This window comes from Aulonocara stuartgranti (genome assembly GCF_965226115.1).
Source record: "Aulonocara stuartgranti genome assembly, chromosome: 8".
NCBI lineage: Eukaryota > Metazoa > Chordata > Actinopteri > Cichliformes > Cichlidae > Aulonocara > Aulonocara stuartgranti.
In genome coordinates, this window is record NC_138959.1 from 3,789,508 (window position 1) to 3,814,203 (window position 24,696).

At 40.6% G+C, this 24,696-nt stretch overlaps 3 protein-coding genes across 3 annotated transcripts; 2 read left to right on the plus strand and 1 right to left on the minus strand.

Annotated features, from left to right (window-relative positions):
* Positions 1-39: 39 nt before the first annotated feature.
* Positions 40-4,386, minus strand: LOC309712581 (endonuclease domain-containing 1 protein-like). Its single transcript, XM_082543476.1, has 2 exons — positions 3,898-4,386; positions 40-1,280 (listed from the first exon to the last, which is right to left on the minus strand). The coding sequence occupies exons 1-2, from the start codon at positions 4,219-4,221 to the stop codon at positions 645-647; spliced, it is 960 nt and encodes a 319-aa protein (XP_082399602.1). The 5' UTR covers positions 4,222-4,386; the 3' UTR covers positions 40-644.
* A 4,049-nt stretch (positions 4,387-8,435) lies between these two features.
* On the plus strand, positions 8,436-11,631 carry LOC309712602 (UDP-glucuronosyltransferase 2B31-like). Its single transcript, XM_082543506.1, has 2 exons — positions 8,436-8,503; positions 9,906-11,631. Exon 2 carries the CDS (start codon positions 9,915-9,917, stop codon positions 11,514-11,516), a length of 1,602 nt encoding a protein of 533 aa, XP_082399632.1. The 5' UTR covers positions 8,436-8,503; positions 9,906-9,914; the 3' UTR covers positions 11,517-11,631.
* A 3,000-nt stretch (positions 11,632-14,631) lies between these two features.
* LOC309713499 (UDP-glucuronosyltransferase 2B31-like) lies at positions 14,632-21,014 on the plus strand. Its single transcript, XM_082545163.1, has 2 exons — positions 14,632-14,720; positions 18,467-21,014. Exon 2 carries the CDS (start codon positions 18,476-18,478, stop codon positions 20,075-20,077), a length of 1,602 nt encoding a protein of 533 aa, XP_082401289.1. The 5' UTR covers positions 14,632-14,720; positions 18,467-18,475; the 3' UTR covers positions 20,078-21,014.
* The last annotated feature ends 3,682 nt before the right edge of the window (positions 21,015-24,696 follow it).

Consider the following 24,696-nt stretch of genomic DNA (forward strand, 5'->3'; position numbering starts at 1 on the left):
GGAAGCTGATTTAGGACACAAACACTGCAGCAATGAAAATCTTTTCTATATTGATTTATTATAGTTTCTGTCATTTGCAGGTGCACATATTAACACATACTATGTGCTGTTAGATAAATCGGATGTACTTTATGCACCCAAAAGGGAAAATTAGGACATTCCAATTTCTCAATAGTAAAAAATAAAAGAATAATACGTAGTAATATAGATGTTGCATGTAAGAGTTGGAGTCATTGCCACTTTTTCCTTTGGGGCAAAGATATAGAAGTTATAGATCAGGTTATGAAAAGTTTTCTTTGATACTTCAAGTATATTTGGCTAACAAAACATCTGTGCTCTACTTTGGTAGGAATGTGCATTGTTGTTTAGTACCTGAGTAGTTCTTACACCACTGATCATTATTAGTTATTTAGTGAATCAGAATCAGAATATGAATTAGTTTGATACATACATACAACTTCAGCCGAAATGTGGAGCTACATGTATTGCACAAGGACACCACCTAGTGGTTTAAAGTGTTTTGTGCATACTTGAACTCAGCGGCAGCGCGTTGTGTATGAGTCATTTCAGTAGTGGTCATTAATATTTGCACTTTGTGTTATTCTCCTCACAGAAATGTGTATATAACAGCATTTATGTATCATTTATGTATTTTCTGTGAGGTCTGATCCGGTGCACTGCTCATAAAACACACTAACAACAGTATTGAATCTGTCCTTCAAGTACATCTCGAGTGTTTCCAGGGACATATTTCTCACATCATATCCCCTGAATTGTTTCTTAACCGTCTTATCAACAGGCACAATCTCCTCGCTGCTGTTGGGGTCGTTGCGTCCGATGCCCGCGTACGTGGGAAAGGCGTTGGTTAGCTCTTTTGGAAGACTTTGGTTGTACTTTGGACAGCAGTAGGCAGACCACATATACTCAGGCACCGCCACGCGGTGATTCTTGAGCCAGTGCTCGTCATTGCGGTAGGGGATGATGCCCGTCACGACGTAGGCATCTCCGAGACAGTAGGTTGCTAAGGTGTGATTCACACTGTGCTCCAGAAGTTCCCAAGGCCCATCATTAGAACCGTTCTTTTGGGGAACCACGTTGGTGAGGGTGAAGGTGGATGAGCGGGTGTCGTGGCTCATGTGGTGGAGGCTGGGGTTCAAGTGGCCACGGGAGTAGGTGGAGTTGATGTAGTCCAGCTGCACTGCCTGGCTCTCCACGATGTTCTGATCCAGAGGGCCTGGGGGGAACTGTTCCATGTTGCCATCTCCCCCTGGGTAGGCTAACTGTTTATCAGCAAAGGAAGAAACGGGGTTTTATTACAGACTTTACACTTCACTGATTTCACAAATGACTTTAAGCTGTTCGGCTAAAATGTTGTCGACACTCCTAAAGCTGCATTTGTACTATTATCAGCAATGCTTCAATGGAAGTACCAGGACTATGCTTTAAACTTAACCTCCCGGTCATTACCAGTCCACCTACGGTTGAGAGGGATTTGTCCTAGCCTCATGCTAAATAAGCAAATATTCACAAAATAAAAGATGCTAAGTTATGAAGTTTATTTTGGCATTGCCACTTGATACTGCCTTTAGTCCAAGACTATAAACATGTTTTCAGTGTGGCCTTCACTTATATGTCACATTTTTTTACTCTGGGACTAGACAGGACATCAAGCAAGTGTCCTGTTAAAAATCCTTAAACTGACCAATCTGCAGAAATGAGCAGAAAGCTAAAACTCCACAAGTTGATTCTGTTCATCTGGATGTAGAGTTTTCAGTGAGAGAAATGTTTCTTCACTCATCCAAGTGACTTCTTCAGTCTCAGCTGACTGCAGGTTTCCCCAATCTTATAAACAGTACATTTGCATAATGACTGAAACCAGCCCACTGAAGAAACAATGGGCTGGGAGGTCCAGCCCATTGTTTCTCCCACTGAAAACGCTACATCCAGATGAACAGAATCAACTTTTGGAGACGCAGAATGCTAAGGGTTTTTGCACAATGTCAGCGTCCTAATTAGAGAAACTACAGAAGCATTGCTTTATATTATTATCATTGCTGTATTTACTAAAGTAAGATCGTTTTTTTCTAGAAGCAGGTGTAAAAACGTATTTTACATGTTTAGCTCCAATTGCTCCTTCTCATTGAGAAGTGCTCTTGCTAGTGCCCCCTGCTGTTTGTCTGGATAAGCTGCAGCCCATTTCTGTACATTCAGAAGTGTGAAATGCAAAGCAGATCATCACACTGAAATCAAAAGTGGGGACATAAATTAGGCAAATAGAGTCACAATTTCATTTCCGCCTTTGACTAATCAGAGGAACAGGGGGGTTTCCGTTTAGGGTGGAGGAGTGGGGTATCTCCTGCTGCACATGTGGCGCTTACTATGTTTATCGTCCAAAGAACTTTCAGGCTTTTCGTCATTTTATTAGTTGGGATGAGAAATCTTAACACTTTTATTTATTCATATCACACGGCCTTTAACAGGATGTCGTGGAAAGTTTTCTTGATATAAACAGTCAAAGGGTTACAACCACCACCCCCACTTCCTTACAGTCTCACATATTGAGCCAGTGTTGGATATTTTTGACATTATAAAAGCGAGAAAGTGTCCTACAAGAAATATGCGGCACAAAAAAAGAAAAAAAAAGAAGTGTTATATCCCCTTTCAACCTGTTAACTGTACCGTAAAACAGATATGGCCCAAAGGTTTGGAAGTAGCACAAAATTTGAGTTTCAAACACTTTAACACTTCAGTTTTTATTCATTTATTTCTCTTTATTCATGTTTTTAGTATGGCCAGTCCTCAGAAAGCGATCAGTTTGCAGCACTGATTGAGGCAGGATCAATCAGGGTTTACCCTTGACACAGATCTCAGCCGTGCCACTGAAAAGTGTCCTGTTAAAAATCCCTAAACTGACCAATCTGCAGAAATGAGCAGAAAGCTAAAGCTCCACAAGTTGATTCTGTTCATCTGGATGTAGCGTTTTCAGTGGGAGAAACGTTTTGTCACTCATCCAGGTGACTTCTTCAGTCTCAGCTGACTGCAGGTTTCCCCAATCTTATAAACCGTACATTTGCATAATGACTGAAACCAGCCCACTGAAGAAACAAGGAGAAAGGTCAATACTGCAAATGCTGACTGTTTGCATTAATTTGCTTTATTTGTCAGTAAAAGTTTGACTTTTGGCCTTGACTTTGCTGCAAGTGAAAATAGGATTAGATAAGCGTACAAAGAGCTTCACATAACATAACAAAAACAAACTTCACAAGAGGAAGTTGGGAAAAGCAGCATTCAAATGAAATATTTGTTCTTCTGCTTCCCACTCCAACTCTACCAAACCATCACAGTCATTTTATTTTGCCTTCCCCATTTAACTCTTGTGTGACTCTTATATTTTGGGGTTTTACAGTGGAACACACATTTTGTGTGTATTCCAGTAAATTTTATCAAATTTCTCCTTGTGGGACAATTAAAGGATTTACCAAGTCATCTTTTATCTCGTTCAAACATGCAGTGTCAAAAATATTGTGTACCAGCCAGCGCTATAGTAATTATGTCAACAGTCAACTTCCTCCCATAAACCAAATTCCTCTTGACGCACATGCTCGACAATCACATGATTTTCGCTGGCATGTCAACACACTTGGAGCGGTTAACAGTTCTGAGACGTGAAGTGTGCAGCGTGTTTGCACGCAGAGCTGATACAGCACAAAGTCTAAGTTCTGCTTAAACTCGGTTTTTTTCTTTTAGTTTAGTTTAATTTTTGTGTTTTGTGTTTTGTTTTTGTTTTTTACTTTGGCCTGTTTCCATTCCAGCTTCAATAATCACCATGATGCATGCTATCTATTACTTTTGTTGTTCTTTTTAATATAAACACACACGGATTATTCAAACTCTCACCTGTGGCTCAAACTTCCAGGATGCTGAGGGTCTCTTTCCCGCAGGTACTGTGTACAAATAGGCGGAAAACCAGGGCGAGCGGCGGGGTCGGCTGTACAGGGTGGCGAACCGATACTTGTTGATAAAACGCTGGCAGATCGGCGTCCCTGCCAGACCCTTAGGGGGCCAAGACCTGTAAAAGAACTGCAGGCACGGAGTGAAGGTCCCGACATCCGCAGCGCACAGCGAGCAGCCTGCAGCAAAGAGCAGGGCGAGCAGAGCGCACAAACGAGGCATTTTACCGGTGGCGAAGCGAGTCTCTTTAACCTCCCAGAGCCTTTTCATACATTCACACAAAGACGCGATGCCCGGAATCCACTCGTGGTTTTTCCCTTTAGATCAACACGTGACCTCCTTAAAGCAGAAACAGTTTCAGTGATAAAAAAAAGAAGTAAATAGGATTACAGAATCTGTCCACCGTGTCAGCGCCATCTCAGTAAATTCCAGCTGATGTAGAACATCTGTTCAACCATGTCAGCGTTTATTTGTGACGTTGTATTTAACAAGAAGTACAAAAAATAAAAATAAAAAACATCCATAAAAGCGTAAATTAAAATAAGAACACGAAACACCTCCTTGCTTTACACAGGTAGAGAATAGTTTTAAGTGTGTCTGGGTTGGAGGTATGGGATGTTGGATTGGCACATCAAAAAAAAAAAAAAAAAATTTAGAACAAATTTTAAAGTCTCATTAGAGCCACCATCACACAGTAGAAACAACAGTTAACTTTACTTTGCAAAGAAATCAACAACTCCTCAAGACAGCAAGTGATTGATGTGTAATGATCAGCTCTTCATAGTGATAAACGTAAATATTTTATGGAGTGAGCCCAGTCTGCAGCAGGGACTGCAGGTGTTAAAGAGCAGCTGTATTTGACCCCGTGGGAATCAAAATGGCTCTTGTCATGGCTGACTGAGCACCTTGGGCACTATTCTGTGAAAGTCTGAAAAGAAACCTTAAAAAGTCGGGCCAGGTCTCATTTACATTTCACTTTCAGCAACAGACAAGAGTGGATGGACACAGATTACCTTGACCTTATTAATGCTGTGAGCTGCTCAGTTATAAGATCATCCAACCAAAGCATCAGCATCAGCATTCACTGTCAAATGAGGACAAAATGATCAACCTTTCCAATGAAGAGCTTCGTTAATTGATAAAATATTTTCAACACAGCACTTCTAAAAATACTAGTTTTCTTTCAAAAACTTCAATAATTTGTATTTATTTATACACAATACCAGAATCATTTCAGAAAAACAAAAACTACCATGATCAATATAATCAGGCCTCAGGAGATTGAACCATGGCAAAAACCACTGCTGTTCAATGATGCGCTTTGACTTGGTAATGTTCAAAGCCAGTCTGAGCGTTACCTAAAAATGTTCTCACAGAATAAAAAACCCACCAAGGGTTTGGGCTATAACATTAAAAAGCTTTATGCCAAAAACAAAAGACATCAGTTTAGACTCAAGAAAAAGAATCGTTGACATCCACAAAGCAGAAAATAGATATATAAAATTATCTCAGTCTTTCCAAGTGTCAAGAACTGAAATAAGATGTATCAAAATCAAGAGCCACATAGTACAGAACACACCTGGCAGCAGTGCTTTAAGTGGGCCGGTACGCGCCGGTACTCAGTACCGCCACTTCTAAATATAGCTCTTGAGAGTACCGCCACCTCTCCATGCGCCCAGGACGTGCTTTTAGCGTACCGGTACTCTCATTTGCACATCTGTTATAATCGTTTGGCTGCGCTGCCGCTTTTCAGAGCGCCCTTCACAAGCACGCTTCCTAATTCGTCCCACCGAGAGCAGAGACTACATTACCCATACACCAATGTGTTTTACAAGTGAAAAGCGCATGCGTCGCTTTTGCCGTTGTCATGTCAACAACTCAACGTGGTCCGGAGAGTGTGTGTAAAACGCGCAAACAGCTGCTCGTTAAAATACAAAAACAATGAACACTTAATATGCTCTCCTGGCTTCAGACTCTGACTAGTAAAAGAACAAGGTCAGAATCAGAGGACTCGCTGGCTGACACCCCACCAAGCCAGAATGATATCGCTGCAGGTCAGACGCAAGCTAACGAAAGCTGCACTAGTGTCGCAGCCGCGGACGACGGCACTTTTGGCGACGACGAGGACGAGAATGACACCATTTCTACCGATGACAACAGCCGCGTTAGCGAGCATGAGTGGCCAGAATGTTGGTCCCAAGCACAAGTCCGGTATTTCTCCACAAATTACAAGTGGCTGATCAGCAGAAATCAAAAGTTGGGTTGTAGTGTGTGTAGTCAAGTTTGTGCTCGCGTGGACATGCAGCAAGGGCAGAGAGTGTCGCAGGAGTGGAGTGGGTGCTTAATCTCGTCTTTTGGAAGGGACAAGGCTGCACAACAAAACTCACCACGAAAGAAAATAAAAGAGCACAGAGACTCAATTTATCACAAGAAAGCAGTTGAAATAAAAGAGAAGGCAACACAAAATACAATGCAAAAACACATTGAAGATATGAGAAAGGCTGACTACGCTTCAGCTTGCAATGTGTTTAGAACAGCTTATAAGATTGGCAAGCATGGGCGTCCCTTTACAGACATGCCAATAGATGTCCAGTTGCAAGTTTTTAATGGTGTCAAGATGGGCAGAGTTTTGCACTCTAATAACTCATGTGCAAATATACTGGATCACATTGCAGCTGAAATGAAAAAGAAGGTAGTCAATGACATAGTGATGAATAAAAGAAAATTGTGTGTGCTCATTGATGAATCCACTACAATAAGTGGAAAGTCTGTGCTTGTCGTGTGCCTGCGGTCAGCTATTTCCAGTGAAAATCCAGACACAATACTTTTTGAACTGATTGAGCTGCAGGGGACCACAGCAAAGGACATCACTGAAGCACTGTTAGGATGTCTTCATAATAATGGCTTTGACCCTCACTACCTACAGGAACATTTGTTGGCATTTGCTTGTGATGGAGCCTCAGTGATGCTTGGGAGGAAAGCAGGAGTTGCTGCACAGCTTTGTTCCAAATTCCCTTACCTGTTTGTCTGGCATTGTTCCAATCACAGACTGGAACTGGCAGTTTGTGATGTTTTGAAGGAGGTAGGAGGAATCAACCACTTTAAAATATTCTTAGATCAGCTTTACTCCCTCTACCATGCATCACCAAAAAACCAAAGGGAGTTAACCGAGAGTGCTCACAATGTTGGACAACGTCTCCTTGTGATAGGCCGTGTTTTATCAGTGCGTTGGGTTGCTTCAAGTGAGAGAACAGTGAAAGCAGTATGGGAGAACTACCAAGCTCTGCAGGTACACTTTACAAGTGCTGCTGCTGATAGCAGAAGTGACTCAAGAGAGAGCAAAATACAAATTAGTTTATAATTTATTTTATGTACATTTTGTTAAAAAAAATTTCAATACCTTTTTGCACATTTTATTTATGTTCAGTAGCTCTTTCTAGCCCAAGCAAATCCACAAACTAATAAAATGATTTATTATTTTGTATAAGGTTGTCTGTTGACTGTTGTATATAAAACCCATTCAATATAGTTGTTGTTACCTCAGGGGAGGCGGAAAAAAAATAGAGTACCGGCACCTCTTTTGGGCCACTTAAAGCACTGCCTGGCAGAGGGAGGAAGTACAAGATTTCAAAGACTCTGGAAAGAAAATTAGTGAGAAATGTGTCTAAAGACCCAAGAACAACTTCAGAGACAATGGTGCATGGCTTAGCCCACTGTAGCCTCAAAGATGACAATGATTAGAACCCTGAACAGTAATAGACTGTCAGGTTGCAGACCAAGAAAAACTCAGCTTCTGTAGAAGAGACACCTTCAAGCCAGACTGAAGTATGTGGACAACCTGGAGAAGAGAGTTGAAACTGGAGACCTTTGCTGCTTATTCATGGAGAAAGAAGGCAGAGGTGTACAAGCCAAATAAAAAGGGTGAAACACGGTTGTGGAAGTATTGTGCTGTGGTGATGCTTCAGTAGTGGGATCTTGTAAAGGTGGCAGGAATCATGAAAAGGAAGGATGTGAAAGTTGAACTTTCTTGACTGGCCTACACAAAGCCCTGACCTGAGTCCTACTGAAAAACTGTGGGGTGACTAAAGTCCATGCCATAAGAACTTCAAATATGGAGGAGCTTGAGAGGTTGAAGAAAGAAGAATAGGCTGGGATTGCTCAGTATGTAAGACTTGCTGAAAACGACAACAAATGATTGTGGGCTGTTATCCAGTAAAAAGGTTACACAACTCCCTATTAGCAGCAGGGAGGCTAAGAATTGGGACCCTGGTATTCTTTGTGGAATAATTTAGCTTCTGTCTGCAAAGTTAAATAATATGAGCATCCAAAATAAAACTTGGGTGTTTGGAAGAGCCATTTGCCGCTCATTTGTGAGTTGTGACTGTGAGTCCAAATTATATATTTATATATTTATATTTAAGATCCACACGCCTCCCACCTTATGCAACACAATAATCAGGATTTGGGTTCTTTTCTTATGTAATCTGAAGTTGAGCTCCCCTCTTCCACACTAGTCTGAAAGTACTTTTCTCCACACGCTCGAGGATTGAAGGTAGGTTCATACGCCCTATGCTTCACATTAATAGTTAATTGAGTCAAAATGCTTACTTAGCAACTGTCATGCAGACAGGAAACAGAATACAAGGGTGTGTGTCTTCTTGTTGTTCTTTTAGCTTATTAGAAAGTCCCTGCTACACGCATATGATGAGATTAGAGACTGCAGGCAGGACATACCCCCCACTGGACCATGATTTGTTGCAACATTTCATGTTAACTGGTTTGGACAGTGTAGCTGTGTGTATGTGTCTTATTATGGCAAAATGTCATCCTTAACAGAGCTCCTGCAGCGGGAACCACACCAAAAGGTTTTGAGGGCTTTGCAAGTATTTTGCGTGTCTATGAATAGATTTTGTCAAAGAAAAGAGAGTCCAAGCTACACAATATGCAGTGATGGATCTTGACAACTGCAAGGGTTGTCAAGATCAAGTTTAAGTATCTTGGGGTCTTGTTCATGAGTGATGGGAGAAGAGAGCTGGAGATTGGCTGCGGTGATGCGGACGCTGTACCGGTCTGTTGTAAGAGAGGTGAGTGTAAAAGCGAAGCTCTCGGTTTACCTGTCGATCTACGTCCCTCACCTATAGATACGAAGTGTGGGTAGTGACCGAAAGAACGAGATTTGGGATACAAGCGGCAGAAATGGGGTTCCTCCGAAGGGTGGCTGGCCTCTCCCTTAGAGATAGGGCGAGAAGTTCGGCCATCTGGGAGGGGCTCAGAGTAGAGCCGCTGCTGCTCCACATCGAAAGGAGCCAGTTGAGGTGGTTCGGGCATCTGACAAGGATGCCTCCTGGGCGTCTCCTGGGTGAGGTGTTCTGCAATGGGAGGAGGCCCAGGGGCAGACCCAGGACATCCTGGAGAGATTTTTATCTCTCAGCTGGCCTTGGAACGCCTTGGTGTTCAACCGGACAAGCTGGAGGAGGTGGCCGTGTAGAGGGAGGTTTGGGCTTCTCTGCTTGGCCTGTTGCTCCCATGACCCGGCCCTGGATAAGTGGAAGAAGATGGATGGGTGGAGACACACCTAATGATTGCCCAGTAGTTAATTAATATATTCATACCTGAATTCATATTCGGTCATCATAATGTACCGTTGAATATTGAAGAAAGGTTTGGCTGCTGAGGAATAATTTCTCCCCACAGTGCCTTGAAAATTCATGTAAAGATGAGGGTTTATATGCCTCGGAGCTGTGCTTAGAGTCCTGTGTTGAGCTTGTTTTTTTTTTCTTTTTGTACAGAAAAGTTGGGCGTGACAGCCCCCTTTTGATAATGGTCTAATCCAGTGGGTCCTGTAGCATAGCCAGGAGTGAAGACAAGCTCATAAAATAACTTAGAAGGAATTCAAGTTCTAATTTAGGCATCATTGAAATAATCATTATTATTATTTTTTTTGTTTTCCTCAGAATTGATCCATGGGGAGCATTCAAGGAGTTTCTCTGTTTCTTCTGGGCGTGACATTGTCCTTAACTGTAAGTCCTGTCCAAGGTGGAAAGATTCTGGTGTTCCCCGTTGATGGCAGCCATTGGGTGAACATGAACCTGCTGATCCAGAGCCTCCACGCCAAAGGCCATGAAGTCACTGTGGTCCGCACAGCCACTAGCTGGTATGTCAAAGAAGAGGCACCACATTACAGCTCCATCACTGTCACCTTACCAGAGGCTGTCTGCATAGAGGAGCAGGACTTCTTTGTAACTTTCCTGGTCAAGATACTGGAGATCCAAAAACAGGGGACGTCTTTCATGGCTGTCTTGAAGTTCTACTGGGAAGTGCTAGGTTCATTATCAAAAATCTACCAACAAGCTAGTCTGTTAGGTGTAGAAATATTTGAGAACAAGACTCTAATGTCGAAGATACGTGACTCTAATTTTGACCTGGTTCTTATGGACCCTGGACTTCCTGTTGGAGTTATAGTGGCCCACAAACTAAAGCTTCCAGTTGTCTTTAATGTTAAATGGATGACCAGTGGGGAAGGTCATTTTGTGGTTGCTCCATCACCAACGTCATATGTCCCAACTTCTGGAAATGCCATATCTGACAAGATGACCTTTTCTGAAAGAGTCAAAAACACATTCCACTACTTCCTCAAAACCTGCATTGACAAGTTTATAGCATGCCCACCTTATGATAGAATAGTAGAAAAGTACTTAGGCCCAGATGTGAACTTCTATCAGCTTCTTCAAGGAGTAGACCTGTGGCTCATGAGAGTGGACTTTGTCTTCGAATTCCCCAGGCCTACCATGCCGAACATTGTCTACATTGGAGGATTTCAGTGTAAGCCTGCTGAGGCCTTACCTTCAGAGTTGGAGGAGTTTGTTGAAAGTTCAGGAGAACACGGCTTCATCCTGATGTCTCTGGGGACGCTGGTGAATGGTTTGCCAATAGAAATAACTTCAGAAATCGCAGCTGCCTTTGCTCAGCTTCCTCAAAAGGTCGTATGGAGGCATGCTGGTGAACGCCCCAACAATGTGGGGAACAATACCCTTCTGGTGAAATGGATGCCCCAAAACGACTTGCTGGGTCACCCAAAGATAAAAGCCTTTGTGGCTCATGGTGGCGCCAATGGGATCTATGAGTCCATGTACCATGGTGTGCCAATTATTGGCATTCCCCTGCTGTTTGACCAGTTTGAAAACATTTTGCGAATGGAAGTTCGAGGAGCTGCTAAAATGGTGGATGTAACAAAAGTCACCCAGCAGAATTTCCTCAAAGTCCTACAAGAAGTTCTTAACAATCCCTCCTACAGAAACAACATGAAGCATCTGTCTGCTCTCCACCGAGACACACCAATGCATCCTCTGGATGCTGCAGTTTACTGGATTGAGTTTGTTATGAGGCACAAAGGAGCTGCACATTTACGCACCGAGTCTTATAAGATGCCCTGGTATGTGTATCATTCTGTGGATGTTATAAGCTTTTTGTTGGTCATCTTGTTTATGCTGACAGCCTGTGTAGTGGCAGTCATACGATTCACGTGGCTTCGAATGTGCAGGAGGAGGAAACCAAAGCAAGAGTGACTCCTCGAATGAAGATGGATCCAATCAAAATGTTGTATTGATATTCTAGATTTTTCTTGTTGTCGACCAATCGAAAATAAAATACTAAACTTTAAAGTCCTGGAATACTATTGTTGCTGCAATGCTTATAAGTTTGTTTTTCTTAGTCTTAGTCATTTAAACATGAAATTTCAATTCAAAACAAACATATTTCCACATTTTGTGTGAAAGGGGCAGGAATTTCTGCATGTGTAGTCTATGAAATTAAAACACATTAAGAAGTTTGAGGTTGCATTGTTGTATGTGTTGCATGGGATTTTAACATATATTATAAGACATTTCTTATTATTAAAAAACTTTATTTACATATTGAACACATTTATGTTTTCCACATGTAAACACACGTGGTTTGTATGTTTTGTCTTTCACCTTGCAGTTAGCTACCAAAATGAGTTCAATAAGTAATTCTCCAATAAACTTAAGAAAAGTGAATAGCATGTCATGCAGTTTTTGTGTTATCCTTGCGTAGACTGTCTGCTGTTATGTGCTGTGCTGCACAGTGATGCATGAGTAAACATATACAATTATCCCATTGATAGTGGGAGGAGGTAAAGGTTGGCTTAATTTGTTTGACTAAGCTTTAAACACAGCATTTGAAACTTATCAACAAAGGACCAAACCATCAGGAAGCCTAATGCTTAATAATTAAACAGAGTGAGTCTTCAGGCTGAATCCTCCCGTGGTTCCTGTTCTGAAATACAGTCATTGGTTAGGACAGAGAAAAAGGCAGAAAATGTTAGACACATCTCTGCAGGCTTGGACAGGTAACACATTCTCACATCAATCAGGCTGCTGAACAAGAGCATCATAAGAAGCTTTTCATAAGCAATTACTGCTGTATTATTATTTTATTAATTCAGCACCATTACATTTCTCCTAAATATGATTCGAGTTTATTACTGACTTTTTACATGGAGTATTTTTTATTGGTGTTTTACCAAAACAGTAATTCATTTTTTATATAATTGCATAAAATTAAAAAAGAAAAGTCTAATCTGAATTTATGTCAAAGCATCAGTTACACTTTAATTAACAGATTTTGAAACATAAAGCCACTAATATATGATGCTGTAACATTGTAGACAAAGCTAAACAGCAGTATATAAGTAATTATAATCATCTCCAGCTGCAACACTGACATGATATACACACCAATAAATCAATAATTATCATCAGCACAAGGAGTTTTTTTACTTAAAGAACATTTACTGTGGGTATGTAATAAACATTTTGCTAAAGCTAAATTTTGTGTCATAATTTCTGCATTTCGGCTGAGCATTGTGCTCATGGCTACCCATCTGAAATATCCTGGAAACGTCCTCGGTTTCTAAGACCACATTCGGTCATTTTTCACACACAGACTCTAAAAGTATGAATGTTACCAGCTCCATGGTCACAGCTCATAAGAGGAAACCCTTTCATTGTTTGAATGAACTTTTACTGCCTTGATTCATTTCAACCTTATTCCACAGTTCCCTCAAATCTACAGAGTTTTACAGCTGATTATTTCGCTGATATCAACACCATTTTACAAACAAGATCAACATTTAGCCCCTAAAAAACCTGGTACCTTGTATTGATTAGAGAAAAAGAAACCAAACTCTAAATTATTTTGCTGTTTTATTTCATTTGTTTCATATGAAACTCTGGTGGTCTGAATCTGTGCTTTGAATACTGAAGTTGGTATAAGGGAAAAACCCTAAACGGTGGTGTTGACTGCTCAACACTTGTGGGTTTTGATTTGAAATTAAAATGAACACTAGATATATCTTTTAGATATATTTTAATCAATGGGCAATAGTGGTTTACAGGAGTGGGTGAGTGGGAGGATTATAAGGTTCAAAAATGAATAAGAAAGTGTTTACATGTTTACATGTGCAACTTCTGCAGTTCCTCTGCTGTCTCCAAACGCGAGCCAGTCCTCACAGACTTTACAGCAGAAGGAAAGATGTTTACAGCTTGATACATGAAACCTTTTTTTGTTTTCTGGGGGTAAGGTCTACCTTTATAACAACTGCATCATGGGAGACGTTTTCTATAACTTGTATTTTTACATTTTTTTAAGACTCAAAGTTTGGAGAGTGGCTGGCTTTTGACACGTGTACCAACACATGTATCCACTACATGATTATTTCTGACTCCAAGAAACTAAAATGCAAGAGCAACACCGAATAGCAGTCAAAATTCAACGTGAATCTTTCAGCCCCTGCTGCTAGTATCAAGAAAGCTCATGTCTCCCATTTCATGCACACAAATAAATCACATTTATGCTCATATTTTATGGCATAGGTATCGTCTTTGGTTTGATCCATTAGCCATGGCTGTGTGTAAGTAATTATGAGAATTAAGTAGGTAAAGTCAGTAGCGGCTGCGCACCCTGCAGGTGCAGTCTAATCACTATGAATTTCCATTCGAGGGGTAATTATTTGACCTCTAGTAATTTTCCACACTTTTTTCGAGAGCTAAAAAGCTTCACATGTTCCCAGATATTAAAGGATATATATTTATGCTACTTTTATAGATTAAACAGGCATTCATTCTGATGAGTCTGATTCTGTCTTTACCTTGTATATCAGCAGCACTGTGGTGTTGGGATTAACACTGATTACTATACAAATGCAATCATATTAAAAACTGTATAAATGTTGCACCTCTTTTAAAATGTTATTTTTTGTATTGTTCCACTAAGGTCACAGGAAGCTGTGAGGGCTGCTGTGTGCATTGCTCCAGTGTCAACCTATTGGTTCTCTCAAGGTTATTTCCTGAGAATGCCGAGAGCTTTTGCAAACTCCCAGAATTTGCAATTCCAGGTTTTTTCTTTTGTCATTGGAATGTTCTTACTTTCTAGGAACAGGGATATCTCAGTGGTTGAGCTCATACAGATCAAGACCACACTGGCTTTATTCTGTTTAAGAAGATATTGTGTTACTCCACAGTTTTTGTGTGTGTGCCACAGAGTATGTGCTCTGTAGGAAGACTACTTCCCTTTCCTCTCCCAACCCTAAACTGCGCACATGCATATGAAACCCACGGGTTACACACTCCTCCCACCTTATGCAACACAGTAATTAGGATTTGGGTTCTTTTCTCCTGCACTCTGAAGCTGAGCTCCTTTCTCTCAGAGAGGATCCAAAGTACTTTTGTCCACATTCTCAGGCATTTAAGGTAGGTTACAACACTTTCTATCCTTCACAGTAACAGTTAAACTATTATAAATGCTTACTCAGCACTTCCGAAATAAACTCAGAAGACTTAGTTGTTTTTTCTTCAGCAGCTGGCATTCAGAAAAGAAACTGAATACAAGGGCATGTTTCTTCCTCTTTGGTGTTTTTAGCTTGTTAGAAAATCCCTGCTAAATGTAGATGACGAGATTAGAGACTGCAGGCATTACTCAGGACATACATACACCCCCTGAACTTTGATTTGTTGCAACATTTCATGTTACACAGTGAGGTTAGCCTGTGTGTGATCTCGTTATGGCAAAGTGATCCTTGAGGGAGCTCCTATAGCAGAAACTACTCCAAAAAGCTCTGAGTTTGTTGCAAGTATTATGTGTGCCTGGACAGATTCAGTCAAAGTAACAAAGTCCAAACTAAACAATATGCAGTGATGCATCTTTCTAGGTATGATGTCATGATCCAATCCAGTCAGAGTTCAAAGAGGTGTGGGTGTTACTTAACCTCTGTTAAATGTAGCAATAAATAGAGCACAGGTTGGGCATTTAGTGGTTTTTAGTATGGTTTAATTTACAAATGATAGCTGCAGAAAACAACAGGAAATGTGGCTTAAAGAAGAATTAAAATGCTATATTACACAGAACTGTATATTTAGAGTTAATGCACACAGTGTGCATTTATGAGCAGAATGTGACAAACCATTATTTTAATAACCAGAGAAGATCTTGTGGGGGCATCTGCCTCCACAATGATGTCAGCCACATACCTCTAAGATTCTGCGACTTTATGTTACACGATTGTTGCAGACACAAAGTCACTGCACAGAAAGAGAAACAGACATATATTAATCAACTGCTCGAGTTTTAAAGTGATTCAACACATACGCAGAGTAAAAAGCTCCACTGATCTCTGACATCTGGCAAAAATTCTTCTCTTGTTGTTGTTGGTCGCTCAGACAGTGATGTTATTAAACTGTTCCAAGTCATTTTAAATGCAGTGTTTTGAATACACGCAGTGTGAGCTCACCAGTGGCACACTATAGGTGCTTTGTACATTGAATACAACCTTTGAAGTATAGTATGGTCATTTAATAACAAATAGACCACCATTATGATGACAGGGACCTCCAGGCGCAAAACCAGTAATCATCAGTTGTCCATGGATGTTGTTTTTGGACTAAATAATGTTATGATTTGGCCCTGTTTGGCCAAAGTCAAGCTTTTTGGAGCTGTCTGAAGTACATGCTACCGGAAAAAAAACACAAAAACAAAACAAATAAAACTTTAGACAGCTTTGGCAGACAGCTCACAACCTCAGAAAGTCGGCTGAAATGTTCAAGGTGAAATGAGATCTTTTCAAGTTGTGGAAAAGACATTTAGAAAAGAAGACACGTTTACATAGAAACCAATTGATTATTGATTGGGTTATCTCTGAAGAGACGTATTTCACTTTACAAATATCGTTTCCATTTAGTTTTTTAAATGAGTTGTTGCTGGATGTGACTGTGTCATTGCATTATTACACTATCAATGTTCTGTAAGGAGTGACACACTATATATCCTACATTAAGTGTTGTGGAAGATTTTCCACTGATACTGTGCAGATCTTCCAGATGACTCAAAATGTGCATAAAACACCAACTGTAGTGGAAAGTCACTGTGTGCACTAGTTAGATGCATTATACTCTTATAGCTTTGCCAACATTTTATTTTGGCCCAGGGCAAAAACAGCCATGGACTGATTGACACACACCAAGAAAGTGGCATATTTAGACACAATGGCTCTTCTCTGTCTTGCTTATACAGAGCCTTCGGTCCTTTTTTGTGTTTCTTGAGTAATAGTTTATTGTGTTTGTCTTTGCCAAGACACAAGTACAGTATTGGGTCTCTAATAGACACTTGGAAACACCTCCCCCTGTATTTAACTGCTGGATTTCCTCACTGAGAGGCCACCAGCAGTTCAGGTCAACAACAGCACATCAAGCAGGGATGTCTGCTGAGTCGTCTTCTCTTCACTCTGCTGACCCACAACCATACCCCACACTACAGCAATAACCTCTTTATTAGATTTGCAGGTTTATTTATGGTTTATTTATATTTATTTTTGGCGTTCAGTCAAATTAACAAAGTCCAAACTAAACAATATGCAGTGATGCAACTTTATAGGGATATTGTCAAAGTTTGGCACACATACATACATTATTGTGCACATCCTGAAATTGTACATATATTTATTCTCATAATTCTCACATTCCTGCTCTTATAATTGGCTTGTTTCTTACATTTCTTTGTTTTGCACACCACTGTTGCTTGTGAAGCTTGCAGAAAAGAATCTCACTCACATGTGCTGTACCAGTGATGTGACGTGACAATAAAAGTGATTTGATTTGATTTGATGATACAACTATGGTGGGTTTCAACAGCAAAAATGATGAGACATACTACAGAAGTGAGGTATCTCAATTAGTATGTGGTGCAGTGAAAACAATCTAGACAAGTGACAGCCCTAGTACCCATCATGTGCACCTTCTACTGAGGCATGATTGAGAGCATCTTCACCAGCTGCATCTCTGTGTGGTTTGAAGACTCAACCACCTTGAGCCACAGAATATAGTAAATGGAGCAGGGAAGCTATCTGGGGCCTCAATCTTCTCCCTCCCTCTACAAAACTGTTAGTATTGCGGGTGATCCCACAAACCCCTCACACAGCTTTTTTAGTCTCGTGACCCCAGAGAAAAGTTCTGGGTGGTTCCACCAGGTTTCATCAGCCAGGCTGTCGTGATAGTGAACTTCCTCCCTCACCTCTTTACCCACTCAGAGTTATCTGCTCTCAAAAAGATGCTCCATGTCTTAGCCTTTACTTTACATGAAGGACTTTCATTCTGATGTTTCCTCACTTGCAATAATTGATGGAGGCTTTTAATAAATCATTGATACTTTATATTTTTACATAAAGAAATGCAATAGCGTATATACCTTTAAGAATTCTTGTAAGCCTCAAATGTATTTGTGCATAGAAAGCAATAATAGAATCTAGGCTTTAATGTATCTTGTGTAATTCATTTTAATATGCTGAGACCTAATATGTAATTTCGAATCTGTATCTGTATGCACACTGTGGATCAGGAGGATATGACATTTGATTTCTGTGTATGTCCTGAACATAGAGCAGAACTCACAATTAAGTTGACTTTGACTTGAAGTATTTAACCTTCATACATGGATGCATTCATTCATATCAGGTCATGACACAGTGCATGCCTATGTCTTACCATTATATGGTAATACATATCTTACCATTATATTCAAAACTTTTGCAACAGTATTAGATGCTGAGAGACAATTGTTCGCCCAAGACCTACAAAATCCATGTAAAGACATGGTATTGTCTGCCAGGACATTGTGATTAGAGTCCTGTGGGGTTTTTTTTGTTTTGAACTAGTATTTGTTTTTCTTCTCTTTTTATTTTTTACCTTTATTTTTGCACACCTGCCAGGTTTAGGCAATTTTAACTACCTGCTTAGAAATAAGAAAGCTATCTAAGTAGCACCATTCAAAAAGACAACCCTTTCAACTCAATCAATAATTCTGTAATCTGGTGGGTCCTGCAACTTAAATAAGTTTGCCAGTTGGAAGAAATTCAAGATGTCATTTATGCATCACTTGTACAATCATACTTGCAACATTGACTGTGAACTTAACAGTTAAATTATAATTGTTCTATGGTTTTCCTCAGACTTGATCCATGGGGAGCATTCCAGGAGTTTCTCTGTTTCTTCTGGGGGTGACTTTGTCACTACTTCCAAGTCCTGTCCAGGGTGGAAAGATTCTGGTGTTCCCCGTTGATGGCAGCCATTGGGTGAACATGAACCTGCTGATCCAGAGCCTCCACGCCAAAGGCCATGAAGTCACTGTGGTCCGCACAGCCACTAGCTGGTATGTCAAAGAAGAGGCACCACATTACAGCTCCATCACTGTCACCTTACCAGAGGCTGTCTGCATAGAGGAGCAGGACTTCTATGTAGCTTTCCTGGTCAAGATACTGGAAATCAAAAAACAAGGGGCATCTTTGATGGCCTTCATAAAGTTCTACTGGGAAATGATAGGTTCATTATCAAAAATCCACCAACAAGCTAGTCTGTTAGGTGTAGAAATATTTGAGAACAAGACTCTAATGTCGAAGATACGTGACTCTAATTTTGACCTGGTTCTTATGGACCCTGGACTTCCTGTTGGAGTTATAGTGGCCCACAAACTAAAGCTTCCAGTTGTTTTTAACGTCAGATGGATCACCAGTGGGGAAGGTCATTTTGTGGTTGCTCCATCACCAACGTCATATGTCCCAACTTCTGGAAATGCCATATCTGACAAGATGACCTTTTTTGAAAGAGTCAAAAACACATTCCACTACTTCCTCAAAACCTGCATTGACAAGTTTATAGTGTGTCCTCCCTATGATAGAATGGTAGAAAAGTACTTAGGCCCAGATGTGAACTTCTATCAGCTTCTTCAAGGAGTAGACCTGTGGCTCATGAGAGTGGACTTTGTCTTCGAATTCCCCAGGCCTACCATGCCGAACATTGTCTACATTGGAGGATTTCAGTGTAAGCCTGCTGAGGCCTTACCTTCAGAGTTGGAGGAGTTTGTTGAAAGTTCAGGAGAACACGGCTTCATCCTGATGTCTCTGGGGACGCTGGTGAATGGTTTGCCAATAGAAATAACTTCAGAAATCGCAGCTGCCTTTGCTCAGCTTCCTCAAAAGGTCGTATGGAGGCATGCTGGTGAACGCCCCAACAATGTGGGGAACAATACCCTTCTGGTGAAATGGATGCCCCAAAACGACTTGCTGGGTCACCCAAAGATAAAAGCCTTTGTGGCTCATGGTGGCGCCAATGGGATCTATGAGTCCATGTACCATGGTGTGCCAATTATTGGCATTCCCCTGCTGTTTGACCAGTTTGAAAACATTTTGCGAATGGAAGTTCGAGGAGCTGCTAAAATGGTGGATGTAACAAAAGTCACCCAGCAGAATTTCCTCAAAGTCCTACAAGAAGTTCTTAACAATCCCTCCTACAGAAACAACATGAAGCATCTGTCTGCTCTCCACCGAGACAGACCAATGCATCCTCTGGATGCTGCAGTTTACTGGATTGAGTTTGTTATGAGGCACAAAGGAGCTGCACATTTACGCACCGAGTCTTATAAGATGCCCTGGTATGTGTATCATTCTGTGGATGTTATAAGCTTTTTGTTGGTCATCTTGTTTATGCTGACAGCCTGTGTAGTGGCAGTCATACGATTCACGTGGCTTCGAATGTGCAGGAGGAGGAAACCAAAGCAAGAGTGACTCCTCGAATGAAGATGGATCCAATTAAAATGTTATATTGATATTCTAGTCAAAGGAGCTTGCAAAGAAAAGTGTCTGGACTTCTTTACGTTACCTTCTTTACGTTTTCAAGTAACTTAAAGAAGTCCAGACGCTTTTCTTTGCAAGCTTCTTTGACTACGATGACCTGGATGACTGAGAACCTTCACAGACATATTGATATTCTAGATTTTTCTTGTCTTTACCCAATCATATGAAAAGACCAAATCTTACTTGAGATTTCTCCTGGGTTAGTCGTTCTTTACTGCTGCTCAGCCTAAAAGAGAGACACGTATGTGAGGATGCTGTTTGTAGATTACAGCTCAGCATTCAATACCATCGTTCCCTCGAAGCTGGACAGGAAACTGCAGGATCTAGGACTGAGCAGCTCCCTCTGCAGCTGGATCCTTAGCTTCCTGTCTGACAGACGCCAGGTGGTCAGACTGGGCAGCATCACCTCATCCCCCATCACACTGAACACTGGTGCTCCACAGGGGTGTGTACTGAGCCCTCTCCTGTACTCACTCTACACCTACGACTGCACAGCCTCTAACAGCTCCAACATCATTGTGAAGTTTGCGGACGACACTACAGTGGTGGGTCTTATCACCAATGGTGATGAGACGGCTTACAGGGAGGAGGTCAGCGCCCTGACCCACTGGTGTCAAGACAACCATCTCACCCTCAACGTCGCAAAGACAAAGGAGTTGATAGTGGACTTCCGGAGGTGCAGAGAAGTACACACCCCCATCACCATCAACGGCGCTGCTGTGGAGAGAGTGAGCAGCTTCCGGTTCCTTGGAGTACACCTGGCTGAGGATCTTACGTGGTCAGTACACACAAACAAAACAGTGAAGAAGGCGCAGCAGCGCCTCTTCTTTCTCAGGAGACTGAAAAGATTCGGCATGAGCCCCCGCATCCTCAGGACCTTCTATCGCTGTGCCATTGAGAGCATCCTCACTGGATGCATCACCACCTGGTATGGCAACATCACCGCCTACAACTGCAAAGCTCTCCAGCGAGTAGTGCGGTGCTCTGAACGGATAATTGGAGGTGAGCTTCCCTCCCTCCAAGACATCTACAGGAAGCGGTGCCTGAGGAAAGCGGGGAGGATCATCAAGGACTCCAGTCACCCCAGCCATAAACTGTTCAGACTGCTTCCATCAGGAAGGAGGTTCTGCAGCATCCGGTCCCGTACCAGCAGACTGAGAGACAGCTTTTTCCATCAGGCCATCAGACTGCTGAACACGTCATAGACACCTCAGCTTCACTACTGGAACTTTAACATTATGCACTCCATACTGTATATAAATGCCACTTGTTTTGCACATATTCAACTCTGTATATTTTATATATTTTATTATTATTATTATTATTATTATTATTTTATTTTTTTACTATTTAATTTGTAAAAATGTGTATACACACACACACACACACACACACACACACACACACACACACACACACACACACACACACACACACACGTAGGAAAATATTTAGTATACACATCCAGAAATGCATACACTATTATATATTGTACATATATTTATTAGTTTCAGGTTGGCCATTCTTGTATTTTGCTCGTTTGTGTTGTTGTGTTTGCACATCTCTGTTGCTTGTGGGGCTCGCACACAAGAATTTCACTCGCATGTGCTGTGCCAGTGTGCCTGCACATGTGATGTGACAATAAAAAGTGATTTGATTTGATTTGATTTGATAAAAGGAACAAATAATGAACAAAGCCAGCCCGGACATTCTGTTGCAGTTATATCTCTTGGCTTTCCTGGGAACACCTTGATGTTTTCCTGGACAAACTGGAGGAGGTAACTAGGAAGATGGAGGTCTGGGCTTCTCTGCTTAGGCTTCTGCCCCCGCGACCTGGGCCCAGCTGTTATAAAATGGATGGATAGAAAGTAAAAAGTAAATATGGAACACAATAAAAAAAACATCCTTACACTAACTTATCCTCCAAAGATCCTGCATCCTAATATAGGGACAGAGTATTTTTCTTTTTGTCAGATTTTCTTCATATTTTGCTAGGGACATATCAAAAGCTTAGTGAAATGTGCAAACAATAATGAAAATACAGAATATACAGCCTGCCTTAGCAGCTCCAAACCGGGCCCATGACTTATGTCTGTGAAAGTTCTCAGTCATCCAGGCCCATGACTGTACCTCCACAATGTTTTACAGTTGGCTGTAGACACTGTTCTACCTTGTTCCACATCCTCTTCTTTACTTACTGCAGAACCAAAAGTTGCCACTGATTTTCTGTCTAATTTTTATGTAATTTGGGACACCTTAGCTTTCATTTCCTGTTTCCCGTCCTTGTAAATGGCTTCTTAACAGCCACCCTTCAACTTGGGACCATTTCTGATGATAGATTTTAGGTCTGATACTTCATTGTTTGTCTTCGCTTGTCCAGTTTCTTCAAATTTTTTAAGAACACACTGCACAACATGACAAGATACGTCAGGTTTTCAGCTAATAACTCTTTGGGTAACCCTTTGTCCGTGCGAAAATACTAAACTGGACTGAAAATTAGTGAAAAAGCCGCTGAAGAAAAACACAAAAGCCTGGAGAACTATCAGTCAACACCACTTTAAATTGCAAAAAAGCCTTGCTCCTTGGAATCAAAATATAAAGAAATGAAGGGTGGCTCAAGAGTTTTGGACAGTACTGTGGCAGCCAAACACGAGAGAAAATAATCTGTTAAATGTGAAGATTTGACTTTTATGGATCTGACTGACTTTTAATGTTCTGTTCAATAAGAGTCAAAACGACCAGCTAAGCTCATCACTAAAGGTTTTATAGTAGCCAATCTCTGTTTCCCCACAGAACTCACATTTAAGGCATTTCTGAATGGTCACACATCTGTGTTCAGTCTGTGTTTATAACCGCACAAACAGCAAATGCACCTCATGCTCATGTTTCAGTAATTTTACAATACAGTAGTGTCCAGCTGTTTTAGTAAGTCAATGGGTCTTGTCTAAAATAACTATCTGAAACAAAACACAAGCCTTGCTGCGAGCAGTTGCATAAAGGAACTATATTCTTTCTACTGTTTACATCCACTAACCAATAGAAGTGTGGAGCCAGCTAACATTACAGAGGAAGTACAAGCTTAACTACCCAGAACCATCCTTTGTTCTTGAATAATCACAAGGTTTGTGGATTATTTTTAGTAAATGGGTTATAATTCACTGCTGTTTTTCAAATGTATTTTCAGCCATGTTAGCCTCAGACTGAAGGTAGATGGATAAAAGGAGACGGATATGTACATTTGATTATCATATTTACATTTACATTCAATAAATAAATTCACATTTAATAAATGCTGGAAAGCTGAATGCTCGGTTACTGTTAATGTGGAATTTTGACATAGAATCAGTGAATGTGTAATTTGTAAGCCATGAGTGTGTTTTTAGCACTGTTACTGTGAACTGATGTGTAGTTCTGATGTTTAACAAGCTATGGAAAAACTGAATAATTTACCTTATTTTAATGTTCTTTCAATATTTATGTGATGCAAATGTATGTTGTTTAATAACACTTGAAGACAAAATACTTGATTAAAATTTTAAAAATGAAACTTTTTGTCAGAAGCTTTATTTGTTCTGGAAAGTCCGGCATGAGATAAATAAGGATTCTTTTAAAGTGATAATCATGAAAGGCCACTCTAGCAGAATCTAAGAATAAAAAAATAGAGCTGGAAATGTGTTTCTTTACTATTTATCAATGTAAAAGTTACTTATGATCTGCTTTGCTGAACTCGCAGAGTCTGCAGGAGGCTGAACCTGCAGACAGGCCGTCCTAATATCAGAGACGAGCTGCAGCAGCCATACACAAACAGAAAAGTGCGATAAGCTCAGTTTGAGTCATGTGGACCACAGTGGGGGGCTTTGTTTTTCTGAGCTGAGGGTTCATTAGAAAGAAGAATGCACTACTTGTTTTTCGTCATCAGCCCACACACTCTCGCTCAGACGCACATTTTGCGTGTCTAGACTTGAAATATAGGCAGAACCCAAGAGAAAAAAATAATTTAAAGACTTCCTAACCCACAGAGACAGTGAGTGTGGTTTTCCTGTTATGTATCATAAAACAGTTTCTTTAGCATGACTTTACACGGTATACACGCACAGGCAGTTTCAGGGTAAAACAGGTACATTTGGACACTGCATGTATATGATGTGACTTTGGGGTTCCTTAATGCAACGTTAGAGGGAATACTGCCCTTTACCTTCACCTAATTTATCTGTCTCTGATATAATAAAATAAATATTTTAATTATTAGATGTTTATTTAGAATTAATTAGAAACAAAAGATAAAAAGCCTGACTATGATGGCGTTCGTTATCATTTGTTATTGATGGAAATCTTACAGAGTCATAACTTCACCTATAAGAGCGATATTAACATACTGCAACGTATCGTTCACTCAAACATACTTTAAGTTTTAAATCCAATTTTTTTCCTAATGTGAATGAAATAAATTACATTTTTTGTAAGAAGTAGTCAAAGAGAATTGGCTAAATAATATTTTTCTTAATGTATAAAAATAACAAACCAAAACAACATTAGTACATTTTAAAATA

What these genes read in the sequence shown, in the direction of transcription:
- LOC309712581 (XM_082543476.1), bottom strand. Translation starts at nt 4,221, where the DNA reads ATGAAAAGGCTCTGGGAGGTTAAAGAGACTCGCTTCGCCACCGGTAAA. An exon ending in CCTGGAAGTTTGAGCCACAG is followed by an intron (nt 1,281 to 3,897) that starts GTGAGAGTTTGA and finishes GCTGATAAACAG; the next exon opens with TTAGCCTACCCAGGGGGAGA.
- LOC309712602 (XM_082543506.1), top strand. Translation starts at nt 9,915, where the DNA reads ATGGGGAGCATTCAAGGAGTTTCTCTGTTTCTTCTGGGCGTGACATTG.
- LOC309713499 (XM_082545163.1), top strand. Translation starts at nt 18,476, where the DNA reads ATGGGGAGCATTCCAGGAGTTTCTCTGTTTCTTCTGGGGGTGACTTTG.